At 47.7% G+C, this 27,074-nt stretch overlaps 1 protein-coding gene across 1 annotated transcript in view; it reads right to left on the bottom strand.

The window, feature by feature from the left end:
• GDE1 (glycerophosphodiester phosphodiesterase 1) overlaps positions 1-27,074 on the bottom strand; it is a 196,507-nt gene that overhangs the window by 44,308 nt on the left and 125,125 nt on the right. The window contains exon 5 of the mRNA XM_078665115.1: positions 11,462-11,673. Within this exon, the coding sequence (XP_078521241.1) occupies positions 11,462-11,673 (212 nt within the window). The remainder of the gene's footprint in view (positions 1-11,461; positions 11,674-27,074) is intronic.

The following is a 27,074-nucleotide window of genomic DNA, read 5'->3' as shown; positions in this document are numbered from 1 at the left end:
TTTGACTTTCCGGTTCATCCTCCGGAGACGGAGATTGAGGAACCTCCACGACCTCCTCCTGTTCCGAAGACTGACCGGAAGCCAGATTCGGATTCAGTTCCGGCTCCGGTGTATGCTCTCGAGATCATACCGGAGTGGTACCACCAGCAGGAGACGGAGAAACAAAGTCTTTGTGATGTTTCCGAGAAGACTTCTTCTTAGAGTCCGAAGACCCCGAATGATGGTGAGAACTATGCTTCTTCCTCTTATGCTTTCTCTTCGAGGAACTCGAAGCTGACTTCGACGGCGACTCCGATCTGACCCTCGACCTCGATCGCGCCCTCGATTGTGACTTCGATCGCGACCTCGATCGTGACTTCGATCTTGACTTCGGTCTCGATCTGGAGTGTCTTGATCTTGAAGATCTACCGGCTTCTTTATTTTTAATTTTGGCTAATAAAAGTTTAGCCTCTCGTTCACGTAGAGCCTTCGGATTCATTTTAGAACAGGATCGACAGCCTTTGACGTCATGATCCGACCCTAAACAGCATAAGCAATCTTCGTGTGGATCGGTAATTGACATCATCCGGGCACACGATCCACACTGTTTGAATCCCGTTTTCCTTTATGACATCCTCGACGGAGAACAGAAACAGTAACAGACAAAAAGTAACAAAGTCTCTATCTGTAACTACAGAAGATCCCTGTAACCGTTAGCGTCGACGACGCGGAAAAAAGGGTACTGATGTAATCACGCAGACGTAGGCCTAATAAGGGGTCGGTGACGTCAGACGGAGTCACGCGCGATGCCGCGTTCCTATGACGTCGTCCACGCCGGCGTGCTACAAAGAAAAAATTCCGAACGTTGCTGACGCAAGGGGGATATTCACAAGGTGAGGAATCCACAAGGCAGATGTATCTATCAGAAAGAATGGTACTTTGGCGGTTCTCGCTTGCTGGCTGATGGCAGAAACCATGGGTGCACTGGGGATACACATACTAGTGTTCTAGTTGTGCGTGAGCAACCACTTTCTGTGGCTAAGGTCCGGTGAATTGACTAGTAATGGATTGTGATTTGTCCAATAAGGCGCAGAATGGGCTATATAGTGTAATTCTCACTAATCGTGGGCTACCAAATAGCACAGATGCGCGTTACTGTGCAGATTATCTATGGACATCCATTACTTCCAGACGTAATTGTTAAAGAAATCTGGAGAGGTGTTAATCATTACTAAGCATGCAATAATAGCCCAGCTGGTTGAGCACCACCCGGGTCGTTTAGTTGTATACTAGTTTATGTAGCCAAGGGCATAATTTGCATTTTGCTATGTATTATCCACATCCAGCTCAAATGTTTTGCATTTGATATTACACACAACTCGCTTGTGTTTGAATGCAGTATTCTCAAAGCAGTAGTGCTGCTCCTGGTGCCCACATTTTTACATAGAGGTTTTAGCCATTTTTTCTGAGGGGCCTCGTAGGCAGGACAGACAAAAAGGATGTGTGAGTAGATCTCCACTTGTTCTACACATAGGTGGCATCTACTGTCATCTGTATTGTACCATTTATGATTAAAGAATTTTAGTAATAGAGTGCCCACCTGAAATTGAAAGTATAGTCTTCTGTTTATAGGCTTGGAGATAAATTCCCAATATGGTTCGTACAGGGGGCAAGGCTTGAACTCTAGGAATCTGCCTGTTAGTGATCAGAGCTCAGTGGTTCTTGTGGTGTTGGTTACAGTCATGGACCAGTAAAGCTCCTTCATTTCCGTTTTAGAGGGGAACTGTTGGCCCATAGGGTCTTCCCATAGGTGTCTCAAGCCCATTGACGAATGGGCTATTAGCTTTTTGTAACCAACTGATCTTACACATTGGTGTCAGCTTCCCAGACATCCTTGAGTGCTGCAGCATAATGTGTTAGATCGGGGGTGGTCCATAATCTGCGTCAGTATGCTATAGGGCGGAACCTTGCAACCTCATCCAATGGGCTACATCCTAAATCATGGTATAGGAACCTTAAAGGGGTATTTTGCAGGAGACCAGTGATGCCTCTTAAAAATCGATTATGGGCACAAACTAATGGTGTCAAGTTTTCAAAGCCCCATAATTCTGAGCCACAGAGTATTGAGGCCATAACTTTGGTATTATAGATCTCAGGGCGGGGCTTATGGCTTGGTTAGTGATGTTTTATGTTCTCTCGCCAATGCTCCTGCCAGTTGGCGATGTTTTAAGGCCATGGTATCAATCTCAGGTTTCCACTTTAGCTGTTTTGCTAGGGTGACCCCGGAATAATTAAAAACGTCAGTCTGTTCAAGGGACTCATTGTTTAGAAATAAGCTGCCCTTGATTGCCCGTTGCTTGTGTAGGACCATAAATGTAGTTTTGCTCGCATTTATCACAAAAAATTGCAAAAATCGTCGAAGCGTGTGAGTGCTTGCTGTAAACCCCTTTGTGTTTGAGAGGACTAGCGTGTCATCTGTGAACATAAGTATGGGTATTTTGGTGCCTGCAAGTGTTAGTTTCTTCTCCTGTCACCCAACAGATGCACCAACAAGCCCATTCAGAAATAATGAAAATAATGTCAGTGCCATTACACACCCTTGGTGAACCCCATTAGATACAGAAAAATCGGTTTGTGATGTTACCCTGTGTGCCTCATCACACCTATGCAAAGTTGCCTTTGTGTAGTCTTACAGATATAGATAATAGATCTAATGGCATCCCTAGGTCAATTAGGACCAACCAGAGGTTTTTTTTGGGAGACCAAATCAAATGCGGATTTCAAATCCTCAAAGGCAGCATAAATTGTGCCTTCCGCAATCCCTACTGTGTGCCAATATATTAATATAAAAAGAAATACCTGGTCGATGGTGCTAACGTGGGCACGAAAACCTGCCTGCAAAGGTGTTAGTATGTCGTTATCTGAGATCCAGGCCTGGATCCTTGCCAGCACTAATCTTGCCACCACCTTTTGCATCCAATCGATTAGGCTTATTGGCATATACTTACTTGGACTAGATTGGTCACCTTTTTTATAAATTGGTAACATCTCAGCACCTCACCAGGATTCGGGAATAAGAGCTCCACTAAATATTGTATTTGCTAGCAACTGTATAAATCTTTGCCAGATATCCCGGTCATACAAAAATAAGTCTACCGGGATACTATCTATGCCCGAGGCTCTGCCACCTGTCCCCAGTGCTGCTTCAACATAAGATATATCGAAATGCAAGACAGACTTGTGTGGTGGGATTTGGAAAGGCTATTCTGCTTCCCCATCATCTTCTGCTGCAATTCTTTTTGAAAAGTGTGTTACCCATGGTTCTGGGGCTTCATGATTTTGTGTCGATGGTTTTGGCCACCTTGGTACCATTTTACCAGCTGCCAGAAAGTTTGGAGATTTTTCCTGGCCTGTACTGACCTGATGGAGATCTTGCCATCTCTGTTTGTCCTAGTCTTTTTTTGCTCTCGGCTGAGTGGCTTTGTGAAACTTTATTGGTTGTTTGATAGTGGCCAAATCTTTTGTTTTAAATGCTGCCGCTAGGGACTTGTATACTTGTCTGCAGTCCTTGTTGTACCAGTTATCATGGTTTACTGTAGATTTGCAAGGTTGTCTAAGAGGCTTTAGGAAATCTGTCTTTATTTGATCAAAAAGGTTATCATGTGCCCTAGTTATTATTCTGTTCAATTGTACCTGGGTATAGGCAGTTTGCAGCTTTCAGGGTGTTGTTAACATCTGCCCTAATTGATAAGACTATTTGTTGGTTTTTGATGATCTGATCCGATTTAACCTGTCTCATATCATTACAGAGTAAGACATTTTTGTCAGGCTCTGCATTGGCTGCATTGGGGCCATACAGGGTCTTAGTGATTTCATTGTTAGTACCAAATGGTTATGATCACTTTCTACTCTTTCCAGCTAAATCCTATGTCCTGCTTAATTCAGATTGTCAAACCACCCGATGGTCTCCACCTCTGTCCTTGAGTTGCTGGTTTATAAAAATTAAGATAGCCTAAACGATAGATGGAGTCTAAGGACCAGGTTTCTTAGAATAGACAAATGTCCTGGGCGTCTCCTAGACCAGACCAGTCCAAGAAGTCTATGTTCAATCCCAGGCCCGTAATGTTCCATGAAAGATATGCGATCTGGGCTGACTCCGGGGGCATGTGGCTCTATGAACCCATTTGGTTCTCGAGGGTTGCTATCCTTACTGCCTATGTTCATGCGAGGCGTAATATGTTCGAGTGTACTTCTTGTACGTGAGGTTGGTTGGCGGCCGGGGGCCTCTCCATTTGACTCAAATACTTGAACCTGGTGTAACTGATGGAGAGGTCTCCGTAACCATCAATCTATTTCACGTAAAGGAGACCCCTCTGTGAGGTTGGCTGCAAATTTTTGTGTGATGTGTATTTTTGTGTGATGTGTTTCGTTAGTGAATCTGGAAGGTTATATTTCATCCTAATGTTTGCGGAGGTAAAATGAGAAGTCTGGATTGATTTTGTGTAGGCGAGTTGGAGTCAAATACCAATAAGAAATTATCTTCGCTGCTATCTCCGTGCTAGATGTGTTGGGAACTGAGTATAATGCCCTGTAGTGGATGGCCCTCCATTCCTTCTGTGTCAGTTGCCGCTCCAGTTCTCGATCCCACAACAGCTGGACAGTGGATTTTGTCTCTGGCTCAGTGCCCATCAGGACATAGTATAAATCAGAGACTAAACGTCTGCCCGAATCCCTACCAAGGAGCCACCTCTCGAAGGTGGTCAAATGTCGCTATGCGGCTGCCTTGATCTCCAAACTCGTCACCCAGTATCTAATTTGTGTGTAGTGGAATCTCTCGTCTTTGGGGAGTGCATAATCAACTCTCAGTATATGAAATGGGATGGGACCATCCTCAAACAAGTGGCCTACTGATCTGCACTCTGGCGTCTGCCAGCAACCAAACTTGGTACGATTCAGTCCCGGAGTAAAATCTGGGTTCTCCACTAATGGAGTCAGTGGGGAAGGAAACAATGTGAGATCCCTCTTCGCTCTCACTGCGTCCCACTCCTTGAGCGTGGGCGCAGTGATCGCTGAGAGGTAAAGGCTAGGTGGGTGACTAGCTTTTTTCGAGAAGGAGATCTTCCACATGGATGTACCTGCCAGCGTTCATTCCATAAACAGCCAAGACTTCTCTGATTCTGAGCGGGACCATTTCACCATGTACCAGAGCTGTGCTGCTTGGAAATAGCACAAGATTGAGGGAAAGCCTACGCCTCCCTCTCTAGGATTTCGCCAACTCTGGTCCAGTCTCATGCGGGGACGCCTGTTCGCCCAAACAAAAGACTGGAAGGCTCTCTGTAGTTTGGAGCGTTCTTCGAGGGGGACAAGGAGGCAGAGTCAAGAATAGATACAAAATCCTGGGGAGGGCCTTCATTTTTAGTGCTGTGACTTGTCCTAGCCACAACAGCGCGTATGGTTACCAGCGGGCTAAATCCGCCTTGACTCTGTCAATTAACTCTATGTAATTAAGAATTACAATCTCTTGGATTGTTGAGGCGAGTTGAATCCCCAAGTATGAAATGATGGTTCGCCAACTAATCGAGTGCACCCGAGTAAGGAGCTCTCATGTGGCGTGTGGTACAGTCAAGTTCAGAACCTGCAATTTGGTGATATTAATTCAGAAGCTCGAGCCTGCTCCGAATCTCTTGAACTCTCCCAAAAAACTCTGAGGTGACAACTGCAGGTCATCTAGAGAAACAATGATGTCGTCAGCATAGAGTGTAATAAGGTGTTTCTCTCACTTCTGGATCGTCCCGTACTTTCTGCCCGAATGGCTCCATACAGAGCGCAAATATAGAGGGGACACCCCTGACGCGTGCCACATCGGATTGGAAAGCTCTGAGTTTCTACCATTTACCCTAATCGAGGCACGCGGTTTCTCATACCCGCTCAACACCCACGAGCAGAACCTGTCCCCCAGTCCAAATTGTCTGAGTACTTCCGCCAGGTACAGCCAATGCACTCTGTCAAAAGCATTCTCTGTGTCTATAGAGAAGAGCATCATCTCTCGCTGGGAGCGCGATGCCATGTCTATTAGATGGAGGAGTTGTTCGATGTTGTCTGAACATTGTCTGTTAGGGGTGAATCCAAATTGGTCGGGAGCGACCAGCCCAGGCATGTGCGAGGGTAGACACGGCGCTAAGATCCCTATGAATAATTTTGCACCCACGTTTAAGAGCGATATGGGTCGATAGGACCCACATAGGTTCTTATCTTTACCTGGTTTTGCTATGACTGTGATGGAGCAAACAAATGATGGCCGGAATGCTAACATTCTCCCCCAGTCAAAAGATCTGGGTTAAATCCATCGTTCTTTTGCCCACTCTCGTAGTCTTCACTTACAGGCTTCCCAGTTTTGGGTGGGAGGGCAAGGTCCAATTGTACTGCTGAGTGGTCTGACAGGGCTCTGGGTTCAATTTCCCCAGAGTGCACTGCCTCTACTACTTGCCTGGAGCCCAGAAAATAGTATAGCCGCAAATATCTGTGTGCATGGGAGTAAAACGTATAGTCTCTCAAGTCCCTCAGGGCCAGCTCTCGTAGCCAGTGAGCACCCCCGGTGCTAATCGCCCCTGTTACGCCCCGCCGTTGGGTCGAGCAATCTAAGTCATTATGGAACACTAAATGTAAGTCACCCCTTAATACTCTAGTGGCTCTAGTTATTTTGTTGGCCGGCCCATACACATGCGCGCTGCGCGGACGCCAATGCCTTTGGGGGAGTGAGGAATACAAAGTGCTATACTTCGCTCCTTGCTATCCCAGCGCTTTTACTCTTGTTGTTTTAATGTGGAAATTGCCCTAATTTTGATTGGAAACTGTTTGTTGAATTTAAATCTGCACTACTGCTGCTTGCTCTTACCGGCACTCTTCACTTTTGGGGGACTCGACGTCCATTTCTCTTCTTGCTGCTACACGAGGCAGACAGCTAGAGGTGCCATTTTGGTCAGTCCGTGCTCTAGTTGTTTTGTTGGCCGGCCCATAAACATACACGCTGAGCGGACATGCAGAAGGCGGGCCTAAAGCAAGCCCATCTGCGCCCGTCAGCATCCCAGAAGCGGCCAGTGCCAGCCACGCTGCCCATTTTCCATTGAATTACACTGTCGGTCGGCCATATAGCCGTCGCAAACTTCTTCAACTTCGACCTCTGTCGCATTGTCAGTCTAGCAGGTGCAATATGTTGGATCTCTCCTCGCCTGTGTGCAATAGCTGCAACTTTGCTCTTCAACCTGGCTGGGACGCTGGTCAGCACCCTGGGTCTTTCTCGTGGTAATGGCAATGGGCCCATGTTTAAAGCAGGCCTAATTAACACACACTCGTTAGGCAGACATCACCAGGATATCTTTGACCTCCTGTCCGAGAATCAGGTTGATTCTCTATTTACTACGGAGTCCTGGCTCAATGAGTTCTCAAATGCGGTCATTGAGCTAGCAATACCCACTGGATTTAAGATCTTCCAAGTTGACCGTAAAGTCGGGAGAGGTGGTGGTGTTGCGGTTATTATTAGGGACAAATGGGCCTTATGTTGCTCTTGATTTTTGACTTAGACAAAGATGAAACTGGAGATACTAGGGAATTCCTTGATTGTCTTAACCTGGCCCAGTTAACTCAATGGGTCAAGGTACTGACCCATCAGAGGGTCACATCCTTGATCCCATTTGTTCTAATTTCGGCATAAGGGTGGAGGATCTACTACCGGTGTCATGGTCTGATCACTTTTTAACATATTTTTCATGGGTGCCGGATGGTATTATTTCCCCAAGCAGGGCAGGCCAAGCTCCGACTTTTGCCAAAATTGATCCGATGTCCTTTAGTGTACCTCTAGCTGATTCTCGACCAGGCTCTTCTGCTAATCTGGAGGATGCCCTGGATAGCTTCTCGGGTTGGATTAAGAGGACGGTGGCCCGGTTCCATCCTACAGCCCGCCACAAGCTGTAGAGAGATTCTCCATGTCAGCCGTGGTTCTCGGACACGCTAAGACGGCAGAAACAACACTGTAAACATTTAGAACGTCTATGGCGGCTGGGCTATTGTCCTTTGGCTAAACTGAACCTCAGGAAGGTTCAGAAGCTCTGTTATTCCTCTATAGATTTGGCCAAAAGTCCATATTACGCGGATCGGATTGATCTAGCTAAGAATAATTTTAGGGAGATCTTCTCTATTGTCCAGAGCTTTATGGCCCCTAGAGCGGAATCTGTTATTCGTCCTCCGTCCAATGTCTGGTGTGAGGAACTGTCAAACTTTTTGATTGATAAAGTTCGCTCAATCCAGGCTTCTTTTACGCTAGGTGATCTTCCTATGGCGAGGCCCCCGCCGGTGGTGTCGTTGCATGCTGAGTCACCTTCTCTGTCGGATTTCTCCCTAATTGATCTCCCCGAGTCACTGAAGACCCTCAAGGCCCTGAAGTCAGGCTCCCCGTCTGATACCTGTGCTGCCAAGCTTCTTGCCGCGGTCGCTGAGACGGTGAACCCGGAAGTCAACAAAGGTATTAATCTCTCCCTTCAGGAGGCTTATGTTTCTTCATTATGGAAGCAGGCCCCTCTTAAAGAAACCCACACTGGATCCGCTGATTCCAGCTAATTACCGCCCTATTTCACTTCTACCTATCATGGCTAAGGCCTGGGAAAAGGTGGTGAATAAACAAGTTACGTATTTTGTGGAGAGTGCAGTCCTACTTCATCCAGCTCAATCCAGATTCAGAGCCTCCAATAGCACTGAGTCGGCCTTGGTGGAAGTCTCGGAAGCTATTCGGGAGTGTCTGGATGCTTGCGGGAGGGCTGCTCTTGTTTTCCTGGACCTCTCGGCAGCATTCATTACTGTTTCCCTCTCCCTTTTGCTGCTTCGCCTTGCGAGAGTGGGAATCTCAGGTGCTGCTTTGAGCTGGTTAAAATCTTTTGGGAGGGACATACACAACAGGTTTGGCTTCCCCCGTTTGCAGAAGGTGACCACTGGGGCGCTGCAGGGGTCCTCTTTGAGTCCCCTTCTTTTTAATCTTTATGTTACCACTTTGATCTATTTGGCTGAAGAACTGGGGGCCAAAATCATAGCATATGCAGATGATACCAAGTTGCTGTTCACGTGGGGACAATCTGAGTGCTCTACGACCGTGGCAAAAAACAGTTTGGCAGCAGTTTTTCAAAGGCTCTCCTCAGCACAGCTTAAATGCAATGAGGAGATGTTGAAATTCTCCTGTATGGGACCTTTCCCCCCAGTTTCGAGAATCTCTATGACCCGCGGAGTTTCCCATGCCTGCCTCCTCGGGCAACCTGCAAAAAATCTGAGAGTCTGATTTGAGGAAATTCTATCCTTCTCTATCCAGATAAAGAAGCTGATGGGGTCCTGCTTTGATCTACTTAAAACTCTCAATAAATTTCTCCCGCTTCTTCCTAGAGCAGCTAGGGAAACAGTGGTTCGTGCCTTGATACTCTCTCGACTCGACTATGCGAATGCTCTCTATACCGGCTGCCGGGCTATCTTCTTCAGAAATTGCAGACTGTCCAGAATGCTGCGGCTAGGCTTGTGTTTAAAATCCTTATAAGAAGCAGTGTTCAGCAGTATCTGCGTCAACTACATTGGCTGCCGGTGGCCAATGGAGTCAAGTTTAAAGCATTGACTTTGGCAAATCGCACTCTGTATGCCCTTGGCCCTTCTTACCTCCGGAGAAGGTTCCTGTTTTACACCCCCGCCAGGCACCTTCGACCATCATCTCAGTTCCTGGCTCATACTCCTCGTTTTCGACTCACGAGAATGGGGGGCAGCTCACCTGCTGTTAGAGCAGCTACGATCTGGAACTCACTTCCGCTGGCTCTCCGCAGTAATCAGGATTTTGGTCTTTAAAAAAAAAAAAAACTGAAGACCTACCTGTTTGACTAATGTTATCCTCCCTTTTCTGTATCTACGGCTTATCTCTTTGGGTTCGCGCCATGACACTCATCGGAGTATCTGTGCGCGGTATAAGATTAAATAACATAACACAATACCACCCATCTGTCTTGTGTTGCCATTATTTCTCCTATTGCTTCTTGTATGAACAGCTCCCGTCTCTCATTGGGGGTGTAGCTAGACCCCAGAAGTATAGAGTGTAGGCCAAAGTGTATTTGGTACCCCATTAAACAGCCCTTAATTTCTGCCACCTTCATCCCCACCTTTCCCTGGAAAGATCGTGAGAAAAGTAATGCTACTCCTGCCGGTTTTTAGGTCAGAGGGGAGAATAACTGTTGTGGGAAAGCTCGAGACCTGAGCCTATGCCAGTCTCTGGGTAGCAAATGTGTTTCCTGTAAGAGGCACACATCTGCATGTGAGTTCTCTAGGAAAGAAAGTATCACCTTCCTCTTGATCGCGTTATTCAGACCCTTTAAATTGAGGGCCAGAACCCAGAGGTTCTGTGTTGCAGACTCATGTTCACGTCTATGGGTTCTCCACCTCGCTCACTCATATGACTCATTGTGAAATAGGTATGTAGAGATATTCTGGCTGACTGACAGGCACCCGTAAACTAAGCCCAAAACAAAAATAACAATTAACCATAGTCTCTGGATTGGAGATGGCCAAGAGTAAGCCATCTCTCTACCAATGATAAAGTCTCTGTGGGGGGTTCTGACCATCATATTTTAAGGCATTGGGCGCTGTTTCTTGGCATGTCCTCACTGTAGTGGGCAATAAGAGACTGAGTGATCTTTTCTCTCCCTGACTTTTCTGGAGTTTTTGATAAAAGCATGTTGACGACAGGTGAAGAGTCAAAATACGGTGAATATGTTTTATGTGATACAAGGAGGTGCCGAATGGTAATGGGCACATGGAGGTAAAGCTAAAAAGCTAGTGGTCTTGTACTTGTTTTCCTGATGGTGCTGGTTCAGAAAGAAGGAAGAGGACTAAGAGTAAGCTGTAAGGGGTAGACCTACATAACAAGAGACTGTGTGGAATGACTTGTATTGATTCTCAATAATTTTAAGTTAATCATCACCATATGTATAAATAAAACGGAGTGATAAAACAGACTGGTTTGTCTTGTATCTCAGGTACCATGATGGACAGGCATCTGTTGGGGAAAAGCAGAGGTGATTTTAAGCACACTATGCATAAGCCCAGACTGTCGACTGAGCTACCATTGGACACCTAGCATGTCCCCACCCGTTGGACATTAGGAAAGATAGGTAAATTGCTTCTGTTTCATTCTACTGATTATCAGTTTTCTGGTCCCATCCCTTCAAACTATTTAGTTTTCTGTTGTTTGGGGATGCGGGGGGAAAACATTAAAGGACAAAATCTCAACTCTAAAATCTGAAAATGAACACATGAGAAAAGAGTCAAGCTGAGGCTCCCAATTAACAGCCGAAAAGTAGACTTTAGTTGCTGTTTCATAAACAGGCGCATAACTCATAAAAAATTGCAATTACCCAGAGCAACAACAAATTAGCAAACTAAAAACATTCTCTACACAATCACTTACTCTGAAATGTAGCTCTTTTGCATAAGAAAAGCTGAAACCCCACAGAAGTTCCACAGGATATTGTGCAAACTCCAATCCAAAAGGATATCCAAAAGCATGCAGAAGTAATGTTTTGAGATAGAATTGAAACGAGGCTTTCCTTCACCAAAATGGCTTATTGACCAAGGCCGATGAGTCAGTGCTGTTACTACATTAATATCATATTTTCTCATCTGAAAAGTAGAATTAATACAAATCAGTCACGAAGTATATATGTACAAGTTTCAGTTATGCAGAAATGCATGTAAACATATTTTTGATATGCACATTAGTCCGGACAGTACCCCAGCCCCTAATTAATCTGAATGCATCCTCACTCTAAAGATAGTAACATCAGGATTGCTTGTGTGACTGTTGGCATCATCATCCACACCATTTCAACATTAATTTCCATATATGTTAGCCAATGTTTCCCTACCCCGATTAAATTTCATGGTTGCCGCTGCTACTTAAAAGAGACAACAATGCGAAAATGTACCCCTGTTGGACATGGAGAAAACTCGACAGAGAAGCTAAGGTCATGGTAGTTGTGGCATCCTTGAAAGTCCTTTTGAAGGGCGCATACATACAGCAATATATTCATACTTTCACTTTGCGTCACTGTGAGAAGCTGCCTTAGTATACAGTGTACATTTATGTAAGTGGGCACCCTGGACTAATCCAGACAACTCTTATGGTGACTTTAGTGGTCTTAAACGACCTTAGAAAGCTCACTAAGAGGGAGTAGGGGAGAGCAGGCTTCAGGCTAAGTCCAGAAGGAGTGTAAAGTAGCTTGTTGTACCAGAATGTAATCTTATAGGTATAGATTAAGTGAAAAAGAACCACACAGTGTAGTTATAAAAATATTTATGTATTACAAGACACTCACTAACACGTACAGATATCTCCTAGCAGGAGATATACACAATACACACAATACTTTTCAACAGACACAGGTAAGTAGCACGAAATAAACACTGGTCACCAGGGGGCGACCAACCCATGTACTAAATTTGTGGCATGCGAACCACGACTCGAGTCAAGAATATGCCCAGAAGACGTAGAAGTGCTGGAGACATAAGGAAACAACCAAGGTGAGTATCTAGGAGCCCCCATTGAGGTTGCGTGCAGTGTGGGAACACAACTGAGTTCTCAGTACAAGTCAACAGATAAGTCGCGGTTTCAATTTTAAAGAAGAAGGGCCCTTCCCAGTGGACCCTGAAGAAGACAGAAGGTTGGAGAGCCACCCCACCCGTGTATACCCTAGGAACCAGGATACCTACACCAGGGAAGCCAGGTGCATAGGTGCGAAGTGGCGTTGGAAACCGCAGTCAAACTCAATGGGAGACTTCAGGAGGATGCCGCTGCTGGAGAAGTTGGAAGTGTCCGGTGGAACCCAAGGGTGGAGTTGACGTGTGAAGAACCTGCAAGCAGAGGGGACAGAGTCTATGCCACTCAGGAGTGACAAGGAGGCATGGAAGACTAATGCCCACCGATGTCGGATGTTGCAGGAGGGACGGCCGTGACCTTGTACCTGCAGCCATGAGGACCAGGTGAAGCTATGGAAGACCAGGAGCCATACACAAGCTATCTCAAGTCGGATGTCGAGAGTTGAGAGGTAGGTGTCCGTCAGGAGCACCAACAAGCCTTGGCAACTGCAAACAACCTGAAAAGCGTAGACGGTGCAGTGCCGGGACCTGCAAGGACCAAGTGACTCACCACAAGCAAGGGAGACAGGGCAGGCCCCAAGCAATCAGGGGAGCCCACAGAAGTCAAAGAAGACCCTCAAGGGGTCCCACAGGCCGGAGGCACTGGGAGTCGCAAGAGGACCTCGAGCAGCTCACCAAAGATGGAGGCCCACGGTGCAAGTGATGTGGTGAGGACGAAGATCTTGGTTACAGGAAATGCTTTAGGTGGAGGCTACTTAGAGCCCGAAGATCTTGGAGGTAGGAAGCCAACAAGCCTTTGCAACAGTAAGTTGACGGGGTGCACAAGGGTTCGGCTCCTGCGGCTCAGACAAGGGATTCTGCCCTCAAACTTGGTGAGAGGACAGGGCAGTCCTCGAGGGATGTGAAGAATCACCACCTGTGTTGCTGAGCCTTTGAGAGTGCCTGGGAGCTCATGATCAGCAGATCTGTTAGTTTAGTTGCAGTGCCTGCAGATGAAGGGAAGTGACGCCACTTCAAAGGAGATTCCTTCAGGTGTCTTGGATGCCCACAGGCCTTGGGAGATTCCTGTATGGAGCACAGGCACGGTTGTTGCAGCAGACGAGCAGGACGACAAGATCAGGAGCAGCAGGAGTCTTCCCAGTTGCAGTCTTGATGATCAGAGCGAAGTCTAGAGTGCCCAGACGGTTGGAGAATAAGTGGTGTCTTGAAATTAATCTTGTCCAACAATAAATCAAGGGACCTACTCTCAGGGAAGCCCTTAAAAAGCCTAAGGAAGGGGTTGCGACGATTCAGGGTTCCCTCCGAGGGGAGGGGTCTGACAGAGGGGAGTATACTCCCATGTCCTTTGAGCAGTTTTGCGCCAGAGCGGGAGCCAACGCCTCCCTGAGCTGGTTTGAACTGGACTATGCAAGGAGGGCAATTGTGCCCATCAGGCAGACTAAGTGGTGCTGGCAAGCGCTCCCACCTGGCCCCAATAAAGTAAACCCTGTCTGGGAGGTGGTCATACCACCCTGTGACAGGATACCTATTGCTCTGTCTTCCCCTGCTCGAGCTTGGCTCAGCACCAGGAATCGGGTCTCTGGTCGGCAGCAGCTACATAAAAAACAGAAACAAATCAAAACATTCAGGTATGTTTAGTTCTATTATATTGTGAGTTTCTGGGAACCTAGAGTCAGAAGAGCCTACACTCCTTTAATTTGAGGATATGCAATCATATGCGCGCGCACACTTATAAAAAACAACAACCATGCATTGCCCTACCCCTTCAGGTGATTCGCCTTCCTATTTATTCTGGGACGCCCCATCTCTGTCAGTTACATCAATTAACTTACATTAGGGCCAAGATAGAAATTAATTACAACTGATGGTAATTTTAGGTTTAAATTTGTTTATTCGTTGCACTTTATAGCAGAGGTGAAGCAACATAATCTCTGGCGTAGCATCAACATTCAGCTAACGCCAATGCTGTTAGCAACGATTTTAGTATATAAAACAGAAAACAGAAACAAAACTCCCCCCATTCTCCTTAACCCTACACCCGCCCCCCCCCCCACCCCCCTCGGGTGCTCGTATAATTATATATTGCTATGTGACCATGATTGTAAACCTCTAATGGGACTCTAGCCGCTGGACATAATTATGAGTTGGTCAAGCGTAACAGTCTGAGATATCTAGGGCACGTAAGTTCAATGAATTCCTGTGACAGCAGCAAGATCCTTGGGTCAGGCTTCCAAAGAACGGTGCGACAACTTCGCCACCTTCTTCAATGACAAGATCTCCAAGATAGAGCGCTCTCTGGACATCAACTGCTCCTACCCTCCCCTTAGCAGCCCAGCTGAGGTGCTTAGTTGAGCTCCCACTCCCAACACTACATCCTGGTCACTCTTCCAGCCCATTCCAGAGGAAGAGATAGTCAAACTTATCTCCACCTCTAAACCTTCGTCTCAACCCTAGACCCGCTCCCTGCTCAAATCACCAACAAATTGAAACTCTCCCTTGCTCCACTCTGGTGTAGGACTATAAACAGCTCCCTAAAAACCGGAATCGTTCCTGATTGTCTGAAAGTGGGTCAAGTCACCCCACTGCTGAAAAAACCAGGCCTGGACATAAATGACCTAAAAAACTTCAGATCCGTCTCTAACCTTCCTCTTCTTTCCAAAATCCTAGAAAGATGTGTACTCCAACAATTAACACAACACCTGGACAATACCAACCTCCTTGACTCCCATCAGTCGGGATTCAGGAAAGGATGCAGCACAGAAACCGCAATCCTCAACGTAATTGATGATATTCACAAATCACTGGACTAAGACCAATGCTGCCTCCTTATTCTCCTAGACCTATCGGCAGCATTCGACACAGTTGACCACAAACTTCTCCTCAAAGCTCTCGAAGAAAGGGCTGGTTTAAACAAGGTGGTCCTCAAATGGTTCTCCTCATTCCTACTCAACCGCTCCCAGAGAATCAAAATCAGATGCTTCGAATCCGACCTTCAACGAGTTTTGAGGGAAGTCCCCCAAGGATCTGTGCTCTCCCCTCTACTCTTTAACATTTAGATGGAACCCCTCGCCACCTTACTCAGAAAAGCTAACATCCCTTTTCACCTATATGCTGATGACACCCAAATCTACCTGTAAATCTCCTCTGCCAAAGACATCCAAAGACTCAATGAAACACTAAGAGAAGTGCAACGTTGGCTGTCACGCAACCACTTAAAACTGAACCCGGACAAAACTGAACTACTCCTCATCTCGAACCAAGAAGAGAACCCACAAGTGGTCGAGTGGCTAAAAGAGATCGATACGCTCAACGGGAACCTCACCCTGGCCGATTCTGTTAAATCATTAGGCATCCCGCTAGACTCAAAACTGGACATGACCAAACACAATAAGATTTCGGCTAAGAGCGCCTTCCTTAACCTGAAGCTACTAAACAAAATAAAACCTTTCATTCCACCCAAAGATCTCAAACAAGCCACTCAAGCATTGGTGCTGTCAAGACTGGACTATGGAAACGCAGTCCTCTCGGGAATAGCAAAATCACACCTTGCTCCGCTGAAAACAACCCTCAATACGGCTGCCAGAATGGTCACTGGAATAAGGAAATTTGACCACATCTCTTCTGCACTCAAAGAACTCAAGTGGCTACCAATAGAAATGCGAGCGAACTTCAGAACGGCCTGCCTCACCCACAAAGCCCTCCACACAGGCAAACCCCAATATCTGGTGTCCAAACTCAAAAAAGCAGGTCAGAACAGGAACCTTAGAAGCTCCAATACCTTACTTCTTATCCCGCTAAAACCATGTAAACAAAAAACTGCCGCCAGATCCTTCGCCAGCAATGCACCCAAAATATGGAACTCTATCACCCCCACATCAGAACTATTCCGTCCTTTGCTAAATTCAAAAGTCAGCTCAACATCCTTTTCCTCGATCGATCTCTAGCGATTAGATAGGATCAGTTGGAGTGCTGAAAATGACACTAAACCTCTCTCGGTTGTGGGATAACAAGTCGTTGTAACGGAACTCCTTAACATCTTCTTCACTACGACTCATCCGGATTGTCTCACTGTATTGCAATTTGTTCTGCTCTTTTTTGCTCGCTTCATTGTAATATGTTCTTCTTGGGGGACCTTTGCAGAAGTTGTTTGCACTCACCCTTGGGCACTGCTGTTGCTTGCTGCTTGCTGCTGCTGGGGCTGGGCTCCTGACGCCGTTAGTGATCCCCGGCGCCATCTACCACCTCGGCTGCCGCGGGAGGAACTACGGTTCCCAGCATCCCTAGCGGCCGGACACCACCACCACTTCCTGTCCCGCGCACCAGGAGGTGCTCAAAATCGCGGAGCTCCCTCCGTGTCGCGGACGCGCGCGGACGGCGTCGGGCGGAGCCCGGGCAGAGGGCGGGCCGTCTGTGGCCGTCCGGGGCAGGAGGAGGCAGGGCAGGGCCACCTCACTTTCATCCACCGTACCGGCTTCAACTTGTGGTGCCTCACTGTGGTGCCGCAACTCAGCATGTCAACTCGCTCCGGTAAGGCCTTGAGGGGTGGCGGGGACAGTGCCCCCGGGGGCACTATGTTCGGCTCTATGGACAAATTCCTGACTAGGGTGGCGGCTGTCATCGACAATGAACTTGCCATATCTGAACGGCGTCTTTCTTTTGACTTTCCTCCTATTAAAAGCCCATCTCCAGCAATAGTGTTGTCCCCTCAAAATTCTATTTCCCCTGCACCCTTGCCTGGGGATCTACCTGGGGATTCTTATATTGCACCATTAGAGGGTGGTATAGAAGGGGTAGAAAGCTCACTGACCGGTAACCACGGTACTAGCTCCTGTGCCGTGCTTATAGATCCATGCACTGAGTTTTCTTTAGCAGGCTCCCCTGGCATTCAGTCCCAACACTGCCCCGAGGTTTCTGCTCTTGTCCCACAACCTCCGCCTAAAACTCGACCTAACCAGGAGCCTAACAAAAGGAAGGGGAAAAGGGCAATTTACACTCGAAAGGGCTGCCCATCCAAGAGTACTAACCATCCCAGGTACCCGCCCCAGAGGGGTTCTTCCCCCCTGGGTGCCGCAGGACCTGTATCTTTAGGGACATCTATCTGCGCTCCAACTGCTATTGATACAGTACTACCTTCCCTGCTGGCCCCACCAACGCCTGACCAGGCCAACGTGGGTCCCTCCTTGGAGTCGATCGAGAAGCTGGTCAAGTCTCTTGTGTTGCCACTTATAGACCAGGTCAAGAGGTTGGGGGACAGGCTTGACTGCTTTGAACAGGTTACCAGGGACAATTTTTTTGCCCTGAAAACCCTGCTCAAGCTTCAGCCAAAGCTCAGTGAGGATAGGACAGATAGGTTAGACAAGACCAATAGGATAGAGGTTCCAGTGAGACCCCCCTCGGGAGATCAGCTGACGCAGCCGCCCAAGCAACCAGCCCCTGGGAATTCTATCTTGGCTGCTCCTAAGGTTGGTCCTAGGCAGTTAAAGCTGAATCCTTCCACTCATGCTGCTCAAGTGCATGCTACCCCTCCCCCAGTAGTAACAACCCTGGTGTCTACCCAGGGCCCAAGGCAACATCAGAAGGGAGGGACGGGCTCTACTTCGCAACCTGGGGCCGTTTTATCTGCTACAACTGGCGGTGTAGCATCAACTCCTAAGGTTGTATCTATCCCCGTCCCACCTATAAACCGTTCCCCTTTAGGTCCTCCTCAGAATAGTAGACGAAAGTGCCCCCCAGTTAACCTCCCCCCTGAGTGTCACCCGTACGTTGTTATTCTTACCAAAGTCCCCCCTATTGGGAGTACCCAGCGGGAAAACCATCAGGCACTCAAGAATAAGGTCATCCACTGGCTGAAAGCCAACAGGCCCTTGCCTGCGGGAGTGGACGGTATTATTCTTGGTGTACGCAGGGTGGGATGGATCGGAAACGGGAAAAAATCGCTTGAAGGGGACTGTGTGGTGGTAAACTTCCAAGATGCTAGGGTCGCCCATCTAATATGCTCTCATGGCCAACCCACGGTTGGAACGGGTATCGACATAGTCGACTTGACATTCTTCTACCCACGGTCTATTATGACCACTCCCACCTTCTACCTTGGACAACCCACCTATCTCAGCAGTCCTGGGGGCCAATTCTCTGTGGAGAATACCGCCCACGGCCTTTCGACCCCGGGAGTTTTTCCCCAGCAGCTATGCCTAGCTCCAGTGATACCAAACTGGGGACCCTGGAGCTGTTGACTCAGTTATGTTCCCGGGGAGGTCGCTGTGGCTCCAAGTTTTGTTGCTGAGTCATCACCTTACCTCAAATCCAATGGCTCCCCCTCCTCAGCGCAAATTCAGGCTACGGCCGAGCTTGTAGAGGAGAAGGGGGAGACTGGGGCATCCTATAATCTTCTGGCTAGTCCCCCTGGTGTGGGTCATGTGGTCTTATCACCCCCTGTCGAGGATTGTAGCATTGCGGCTGTAACGGACCCCCAGATTAGGGTTTTCAGCTGGAATGTGGCGGGACTCGAGAGGAAGCTGGCGCTGCCGGACTGGAACGAGCGTGTGGAGCAATACTCCATATGCCTGTTCCAGGAAACCTGGAGTCGGGTGCCCCTACACAAGGCGGGCTATTCCACCCACTTTTTGCCGGCAGTAGAAAGTGCAACTGGCAGGGGCCGCCCTTCCGGTGGCCTGTTAATCTGGGTAGCCACTGAACTCAACTGTAGGGTGGAGGAGAGGGACACTAATTGCCCTGATCTCCTAAATATTTTGTTGAGAAATTCCCAGGGCAGAGTTATTCTAAACATTTTTAACATCTACGCCCGTGGCACTAAGGGGGGAAGAGAATCCCCAGTAATAGCTCGTCTGGAAGCCCAACTCCGCTCATCTCCCCACAGGTCCTGTACCTTGCTGGCAGGTGACCTGAACTGCACTTTCGAGCCCCTAGACCTGGATATCCTAGCAGACCAAGAGGAACTTGATAATGGGTGGGGGATTCCGCCCCTCGAGCTTAGTCCTATTAAAAAGTGGACAGAAGTGGCCCTCCAGATCAACTCACTAGCTATGGAGTTTGGTCTTAGAGCTGCCAACGGCAGGACTAGGTCCGACAAAGTAGGGGCGCACACCTACAATAGGCCAGGGCACATGTCACGGATTGATTATTTTCTCCTTGACATACACCTGTGGAGCCTGGTGGAGGACATGGTAATTGTACCTTCTGTAGAGAGTGACCACAATCTCCTGTCCCTCACCCTGTCCCACAGGTGTTTCAATAGCACCGTGAGTAGATCTCCTTGTAACCCCGCCCCGGACCCGTCAGTGGTTACAAACTGTGGTCGAAGGTTAAAGTGGGCGAAGCTAGCTCTTTCGGAGGAGAAAACTTCTGCGATTAGGCAGCTTCTGGTTTCAGCCCTAGCCAATCTTGATTGCCAAGAGGAAGGGCTGATGGAGGTGGCACCCAGGTTCTGTGTCATAATTCAGGCCATTGGCGACCTCTTTGTAGTTCCAGCTCACCCGAGTGGAAGGAAACCAAGCTTACGATCGGGTCAGGGCTGGTACAATCAGAAGTGTAGGGAGGCGAAGTCACTTCTCATCGAGGCAGTCAAGTCCAAATTACCGTCTAGGACTAGGGAGGCCAGGAGATACTATGCACTCTGCCAGAAAAATGCAAGGATGGAGTGGGAGGTTAATTTCTGGCAGGACCTCCTGGCTGCCAGTCGTGGGAAAGATGCCAAAGGTTTTTGGGACATGGTGGGCAAAAGGAATCGTCCTGACGACTCGCGGAGGACGTGTACCATCAATGCCCAGACTTGGTTCTCCCATTTCCAAAATCTTTATTCTGCTGTCGTAGGCCCACTTAATGATTCCTTTAAACTCCCTCCCTTTACTCTAGTTCGTGACCTGGAACTGTTTTCTCCCATGGATGTAACAAAGCAGATCAAAACCTTGGTCCCTTTGAAAGCAGCTGGTCCGGATGGCCTACCGGGGGATATCCTCCGTGCTTACCCGGAAGAATGGGGGGTACTAATCTCTGCACTCCTCAATGCAATCATGGGGGGAGGCCCTGTGCCTGACTCCTGGAGAGGTGCGGAGGTGGTCCCCATTTTCAAAAAGGGCAGTCGGGACTTACCCGGGAACTATAGGCCTATAAGCCTAATAGACTCAAGCCAGAAATTGGCTGGGAAAACCATCTTGGGGAGAATCACTCAATGGGTGGACGACAACCACATTCTGTCCGACATGCAGGCTGGGTTCCGTTCGGGTACAGGAACTATTGAACAGGTCTTTAGGCTTTTGTTATTACACTGGAAGGTGGTGGTACTGGGCAAGGGCAGTCTTTACTTGGCCTTTATTGACCTTAAGACTGCCTTTGACCTGGTACCAAGGGAGGAACTTTGGAGGGTGCTTCACGGTTTAGGGATGCCCCCGTACTTACTAAACCTCCTTATTAACCTGCACACCAACACCTATGCCCAGGTTAGATGGGGGCTGAATGGGGAAAAGACCGATAAGATCAGGGTCGAGAGGGGAGTAAGACAGGGCTGTGTTTTGGCCCCTACCTTATTCTCCCTCTATATTAACAGGGTGGTAGATCATCTACTGGGCGAACCATCAGACGCTCCCATTTTGGGAGGAGTAAAAATTCCAACTCTGTTGTTCGCCGACGACACCCTCCTCATCTCTAAAACCCCCCAAGGTCTACAGACACTGCTGAACCGCTTCCAGGACTTCTGTACCACCAAGGGCCTCGTCATCAACATAGACAAGACTAAGTACCTAGTCATGCATCCACCTCGTAAACTTGGCCGCCCTCCAATTCTGAACTCTATACCCCTAGAAAGAGTGGCAGAATTTGATTATCTGGGAATCCGACTGAATGATGCGATGAGCTGGACTGCCCACATTGATAAAATGACTTTGGCCCACAAAAGGGTGGGGGGCGCCCTTCTTAAGGAGTACAATAACTCTACAAAACACTGTGTTGCTCCTATACTTGAGATCTACAAAGCACGTGCGGTCCCAGCGTCACTCTATGGATCGGAACTGTGGGGCTTGGGCAAAGTTGACCCATTAAGCAAGGCCGAAAACAAATTTATCAAGGATCTCCTTGCCATTCCATCGAGCAGCCCGACGATCCCAGTGCTCATGGACACTGGCTGTAAAGCCATAAGGGACCAGGCTCGGCTTCGTCCCCTTCTGCTCTGGGCACGCTTGTGGAGGGTCCCGGAGCTACAATCCTATGCCAATGGCTTGGCAGAAGTGATGCACGCTGATGGTTGGAGTAGCATCAAATGGCTGAAGGACATAAAACATCTCTTAGGGGAACTAGGTTTGGACTCTTGCTGGCATAGTCACTCCGCTCCTCCAAAGAAGATTTTAAAAAAACTTTTCTGGGAGTGGGTTTGTGTGAAGCGCTCTAGAAGTCAGCAGCACTGCAAAACCACCGCAGCTTTCCTGCTGTTCAAAGACGCTGTCTTGTACGAGCCATACATGGATATTATATCAGTTGCTATGGATAGGTCCTTGTATATCAAATTTCGGCTAGGAACCTTGCCCTTGGCCGACCTCTGTTCGAGGTGGAATAAAGCCCAGCCCACATCACGCTTCTGTGCTCTTTGCCAGGACAAGCCAGAGACGGTGCCACATTTCCTTTTCGAATGCCCGGACTATGGTCGCCCCAGATCACGTTGGCTTGGTCCCATCTGCAGAGAACTGGGGACTCGTCAGCACTCCGTTGCCCTTCGGATTCTTTTAACTAATACAGCCCCTTCTATTGTTTGTGCTGTTGCTAAGTTTTTAAAATGGGCTTGGTTGATTAGACTTAGAAGACTGTCCACATCAATTTAATTCTTTTTTATCTAATTTATGTTGACCTAACGTGTTTTTAATTTTCATACTACTTGTACAGTCTTACTTATTTCGACATGCTGTTTTTATCTTTTTGTACTGCTTTTATGATATATGCATATCGAAATAAAGCAATCAATCAATATGTTCTTCTCTCGTTTGTTCTGCTCTGCATTTGTTGTGAAACTCCCGATACCCTCCGGTCAGGCTAGCTCTATACAAAACTTCGTAAATAATTTTTTTTTAAAATAAATGGCTGCCAAACCTCCCGGGAATCGGGGCAGCTGGGTACCCAGGTGGTTATCTATCTCTGATAGCCCATCGTTACAGAATTGAGATAATAATGGGCACTCCCACAGGATATGTAAAAGCGTTCCCTGCTCTCCTGATGGTAATTTTAAGCACTAAAAAACACTAGGGATGTTGGGATTAGTACTTGACATAACCACTCCTTGTTCAGTTATCCCAGAACAAAACATTCCAAACTACCAAATGTAAAGGACTGTGCCATTGAGACAGCTTAAGTCAATATCCGTCTTAAAGTGGATTGGTTTTGGAAAAAGAATGTTAACACTGTGACTCCACTCAGAGCTTGAATTTAAACACGGATACATTTTGAATGGTGCAGGGGAAGCTAAACATACTAGTGCCTAGGAGGCCATTTGCTCTGGATTAACACAGGTCAAATTAAGACGAAATTCTAGTTAGAAATAGAAGAAAATAAAACATTTCTTCTGGGCCCATAATTACAGATGACAAAAAGCCTTAGGCACAGAATGAACTGTCAGCTCCATTTGGAAGAGCAGCTTGACCTTGGGTGCCCACCGTCTGTCAACTACTGCCTCAGCACAGCTAGCCACACCAGGCCTGCCCTAACTCTCAGTGAGGGTGTCACTAAGGGTGCACCAAGTCAATCACTGCTGCTATTCAGTCACTGACTGCTAATGCTGTCCATAGATGTGCCAGGAAGAGGTTGTAAGCACGGACCTTTGTTACTCTCTCTCTTAATATGCGCCATGGTGGCAGGGATACTTCATGTTGGTGTCTGAGACTGTGCTGTGATGGTAGCCGTCGGTGAGTGGCTAAGTAGCCCAGGTCGGGCATGGTTGGTTCTAGTCCTGTCCACCTGAGACAGAATATACCACAAGACACTACTTTCTCCTTCAAGGTCTCGTGCACTGCTGAACAGTTGTTAATCGATCAAAAAGAAATTGATTGCAAAAACTTACCACAATAAAAAATATATAACAAGAGAAACTATTGAAAACGTACAATAAAAAATATTGAATTTTGAGAGAAGATTTAATAAGAGTTAGTTTAAATGGTGGATTGATAATGTATTGGCAGAGGTGGTGAGAGATTATTGTTACTAAGATTTCCATATGTCTTGCTTCTTCTCAGTGCAAGTAAAATAGAATAATAAAAAACAAGAACTATAGCAAAGGGGTTGAGTCTATTTAATAAGAAATGTAGATGATTAAATGATACACTCCTGCTGCTACTGTTTCGGCAGAATTGACTGAAGCAGTTGTTTATAAGGTATTGACTAATAAAAGGCAAGGCATTCTTCTGGATAAACTCTCTCTGACTGGAAGATTTTACAGCACTAGAACTTAAAACATAAAATCATGTTACATCTAGACGACTTCATTGTACACAATCTAAAAAAAATTTCAATAAGGAATATTAAGAAAAAAAGCCGACATTGCGACCCTGAGTAGGTTAACCTTTTCAATGACGCACATATTTATATACATTCCTAAGTATATTATTACATTTTCATACATCATAACTGCAGTGAAATGGTTAAAGAGCTGTAAAGAACTAGCTCCTGACTATGAGGAGGCAAATGACCTCATAGTCAGGAGCTAGTTCTTTCTAAAGAGCACACAAGGGTTACACCAGTCGAAAATGTACAAATGCAGAATTAGCGCATGATTATGTCTTCATTAGGCGTGCAGATCAAGATGCAGTCAAAGTAAACAAACAAATACACATTCTTAGAACAAGGCTCCCTATCTTAAGCATTTTTTAGCCTCACAAAATCAAGAAAAATTACCACAGTAGGGATAGGCCACACAAGAATTATTACAGTGACTGTGTCCCACCGGAACTCAATGAAATAGGATATGTATGGGGGTATGGGGGGTATTTCCTTGTCTAAATTACAAGTAAATCTCTCATCCGATAAAAAGGGAACATACCATGACACTTGAGTATGCTTAAAAAAATATCAGTTTACTTTTAAAATATCAGAAATGGATAAATGAAAGATTGAGGCCTGCGGCGGGCCCCCCTGGCTTACATATGATGGGCAAGACGTGCAACAAAGACACTAGACGCAGCTCACAGACTGCAACTGCCACTTTTCAATGCTGTAGTTGCATACTTCATCTGAAGAACACATTTGCAGACCACAGATTAGCACTGCCAGTAGGTATTTCATATTAATTGCGGGGATTCTGTGTAGGCACAGAACTGTGCGCAGGAAACCAGGACCTCAGTGACTTGTGGTGTACCAGAAACTCACCTCAGTACCCAGAACCCCTATCCGACTCGCATCAGTGTCTCATTAGCTCTCCGTCCTACAGCGAAGCTACCAATGATTAGACAACCCAGAACACGCGACTTAGGGTATGTAGGAAGGTGGATATCTGACTATGGTTACCCCCAAACTTTTTGCCTAGTGTTTAGCTGGTTTTTGACTTAGTTGGCCTGGGATCCTGCTATTCAGGGCCCCAGGCTAATTGCTCTCTCCTTAAAATGGACTCCATGTACCTTAGGTACATTACCAATTGGAACTGGTTCACCTTATTGGCCCCTGTAACAGTGTACCCTAGGTGCCCAGGGCATAGGTGGTTCCAAGGCCTACCAGGGGCTGCAGCATGTATTGTGCCACCCCTGGCCTGGCCTCCATATTTGACACAACTGGCTGATCACTCAGCTGGGGTAAGTCGGTGTAACCACCCCTTACTTAGGTGTAGTATGCCTATACCTAACCTAAAATGGACACATATGTCCCTATCAGCCACTCCTATGGAAGGCCTCATCAATCCTGGAGGCAGAGTGCTTGGGAATATGTGAGATAGTGCTCTGGCATGAGCTGAGCCTGTCTGCAGCTTTCGGAACCATGTCCTTTAGCTGTTTCATGATACTGCCATACCATATACTCTTAAGTGCATTATGAACCTCGCGGTTAAATGCTATCTTTGGTTTGGCTTTATCAAAACATGTCGAGTAAGGTGTCATACGAATTGGAATACTACCCCCTCGCCAGTTCTGGCGACGGGGGTAGCATTCCACCCTTCTAGAGGGACACGACATGTACCTAAGCTGAACCCCGGTTAAAGTTAAACTGAGCCTTAGCATCACAAAATGGATGCTGCCACCACAGACACAAGTCTGACCTCCTGTTGCTGGGAGTCCTTCCAGCGAGGGCAGCTTGGACAAAGGGTTTCCTGCCTTGGGAGGTGCTAGCACCACCCCAGACAGGATTTTGTGTATTGGGTAGGACAGGGCTGAATAGAATCAGACAGGCCTGGGGCACACAAGGTGTCCCTGTGCATAGGCCAGTTCAAACCGGTGCTGGGGCCTTCCAGCCCCAGTCCTGGCGCGAAACTGGACAAAGGAAAGGGGGTGTAACCACTCCCCTTCCTGGTCCCACCCAGAGGAGGGACCTAGTAGGTGATCCGGCCCCCCAGATTCGAATAAGAGTGGGAGCTGTGTCCTGAGACTTCAGATCATCCTGAATCAACTTGAAACTAAGAAGACGACTGGACTTCGACATTCTGCTGCACAGAAGACTGAAGAGCATCTCCCTTGTGGCCTAGGAGTGGCCACCCTGTGAACACAGGAACCATCCAGTAACTCGACGTCTGCTTTGCCGCCGCCTCCCGTCGGAGCCCGAGCCCAGAGCCTGACAAGACCCAGACTCCCAGACTTCTCACAGCCCGATCCACAGTCCCTGCAAAGAAGGGACCCGTGGAGGCACCGAGAGACGTGGGACCGGACCTCTTGGAAGACCCCCGAAACGCTGACTGCGCAGTATCCGAGGCACCCTCGACACTGTGCTTTGGGGTTTGAGAAGCCCCAACCTCGAGCAGCCCTTGCACCGAAGATCAGCCCCCCAGCATCTCCACGATCGGCGTGGGGCCATTTTGCACCGTGCCACTCGACGCGCCATCCCGGCCACTTGCCACGTGGCTAGCGGCCATCTTGGCGACGAAAACGACGAACTACACCGCTGGTCTGGTTTCTCCAGACTGGCCCTTGCTCCCCTGAAAAGGAGCAGCCGCTCTGACCTTGCTGGTCCGAGTGAGAAGCTTGAATCACTTCCTGCGTGGCTTGCTTTAGCCAAGGCCTGTTTGCTCCAATCAAGTTGCCGACACCGCCATCAGCGAGAGCCTTCGTGGGACAGCTTGTGACCAACGCCTGGACGTCCTTGACCTCTTCGTGTCCACGTGGCTGCAGAGACAATCTTCACGACATCACCTGTTTGCACCCGACATCGCCTGGTTCCTTCCTGGTTCCACGGTAGTCACTGGCTAGTGACTTTGAACATTGTCCCCTCTGCTTTCAGGTCTTCACCTCTTCAGATCC

This window comes from Lissotriton helveticus, chromosome 10, assembly GCF_964261635.1.
Source record: "Lissotriton helveticus chromosome 10, aLisHel1.1, whole genome shotgun sequence".
Classification (NCBI taxonomy): Eukaryota; Metazoa; Chordata; class Amphibia; order Caudata; family Salamandridae; genus Lissotriton; species Lissotriton helveticus.
Note: the sequence above shows the minus strand (reverse complement) of the source record. Positions and strands in the feature narration are given on the sequence as shown.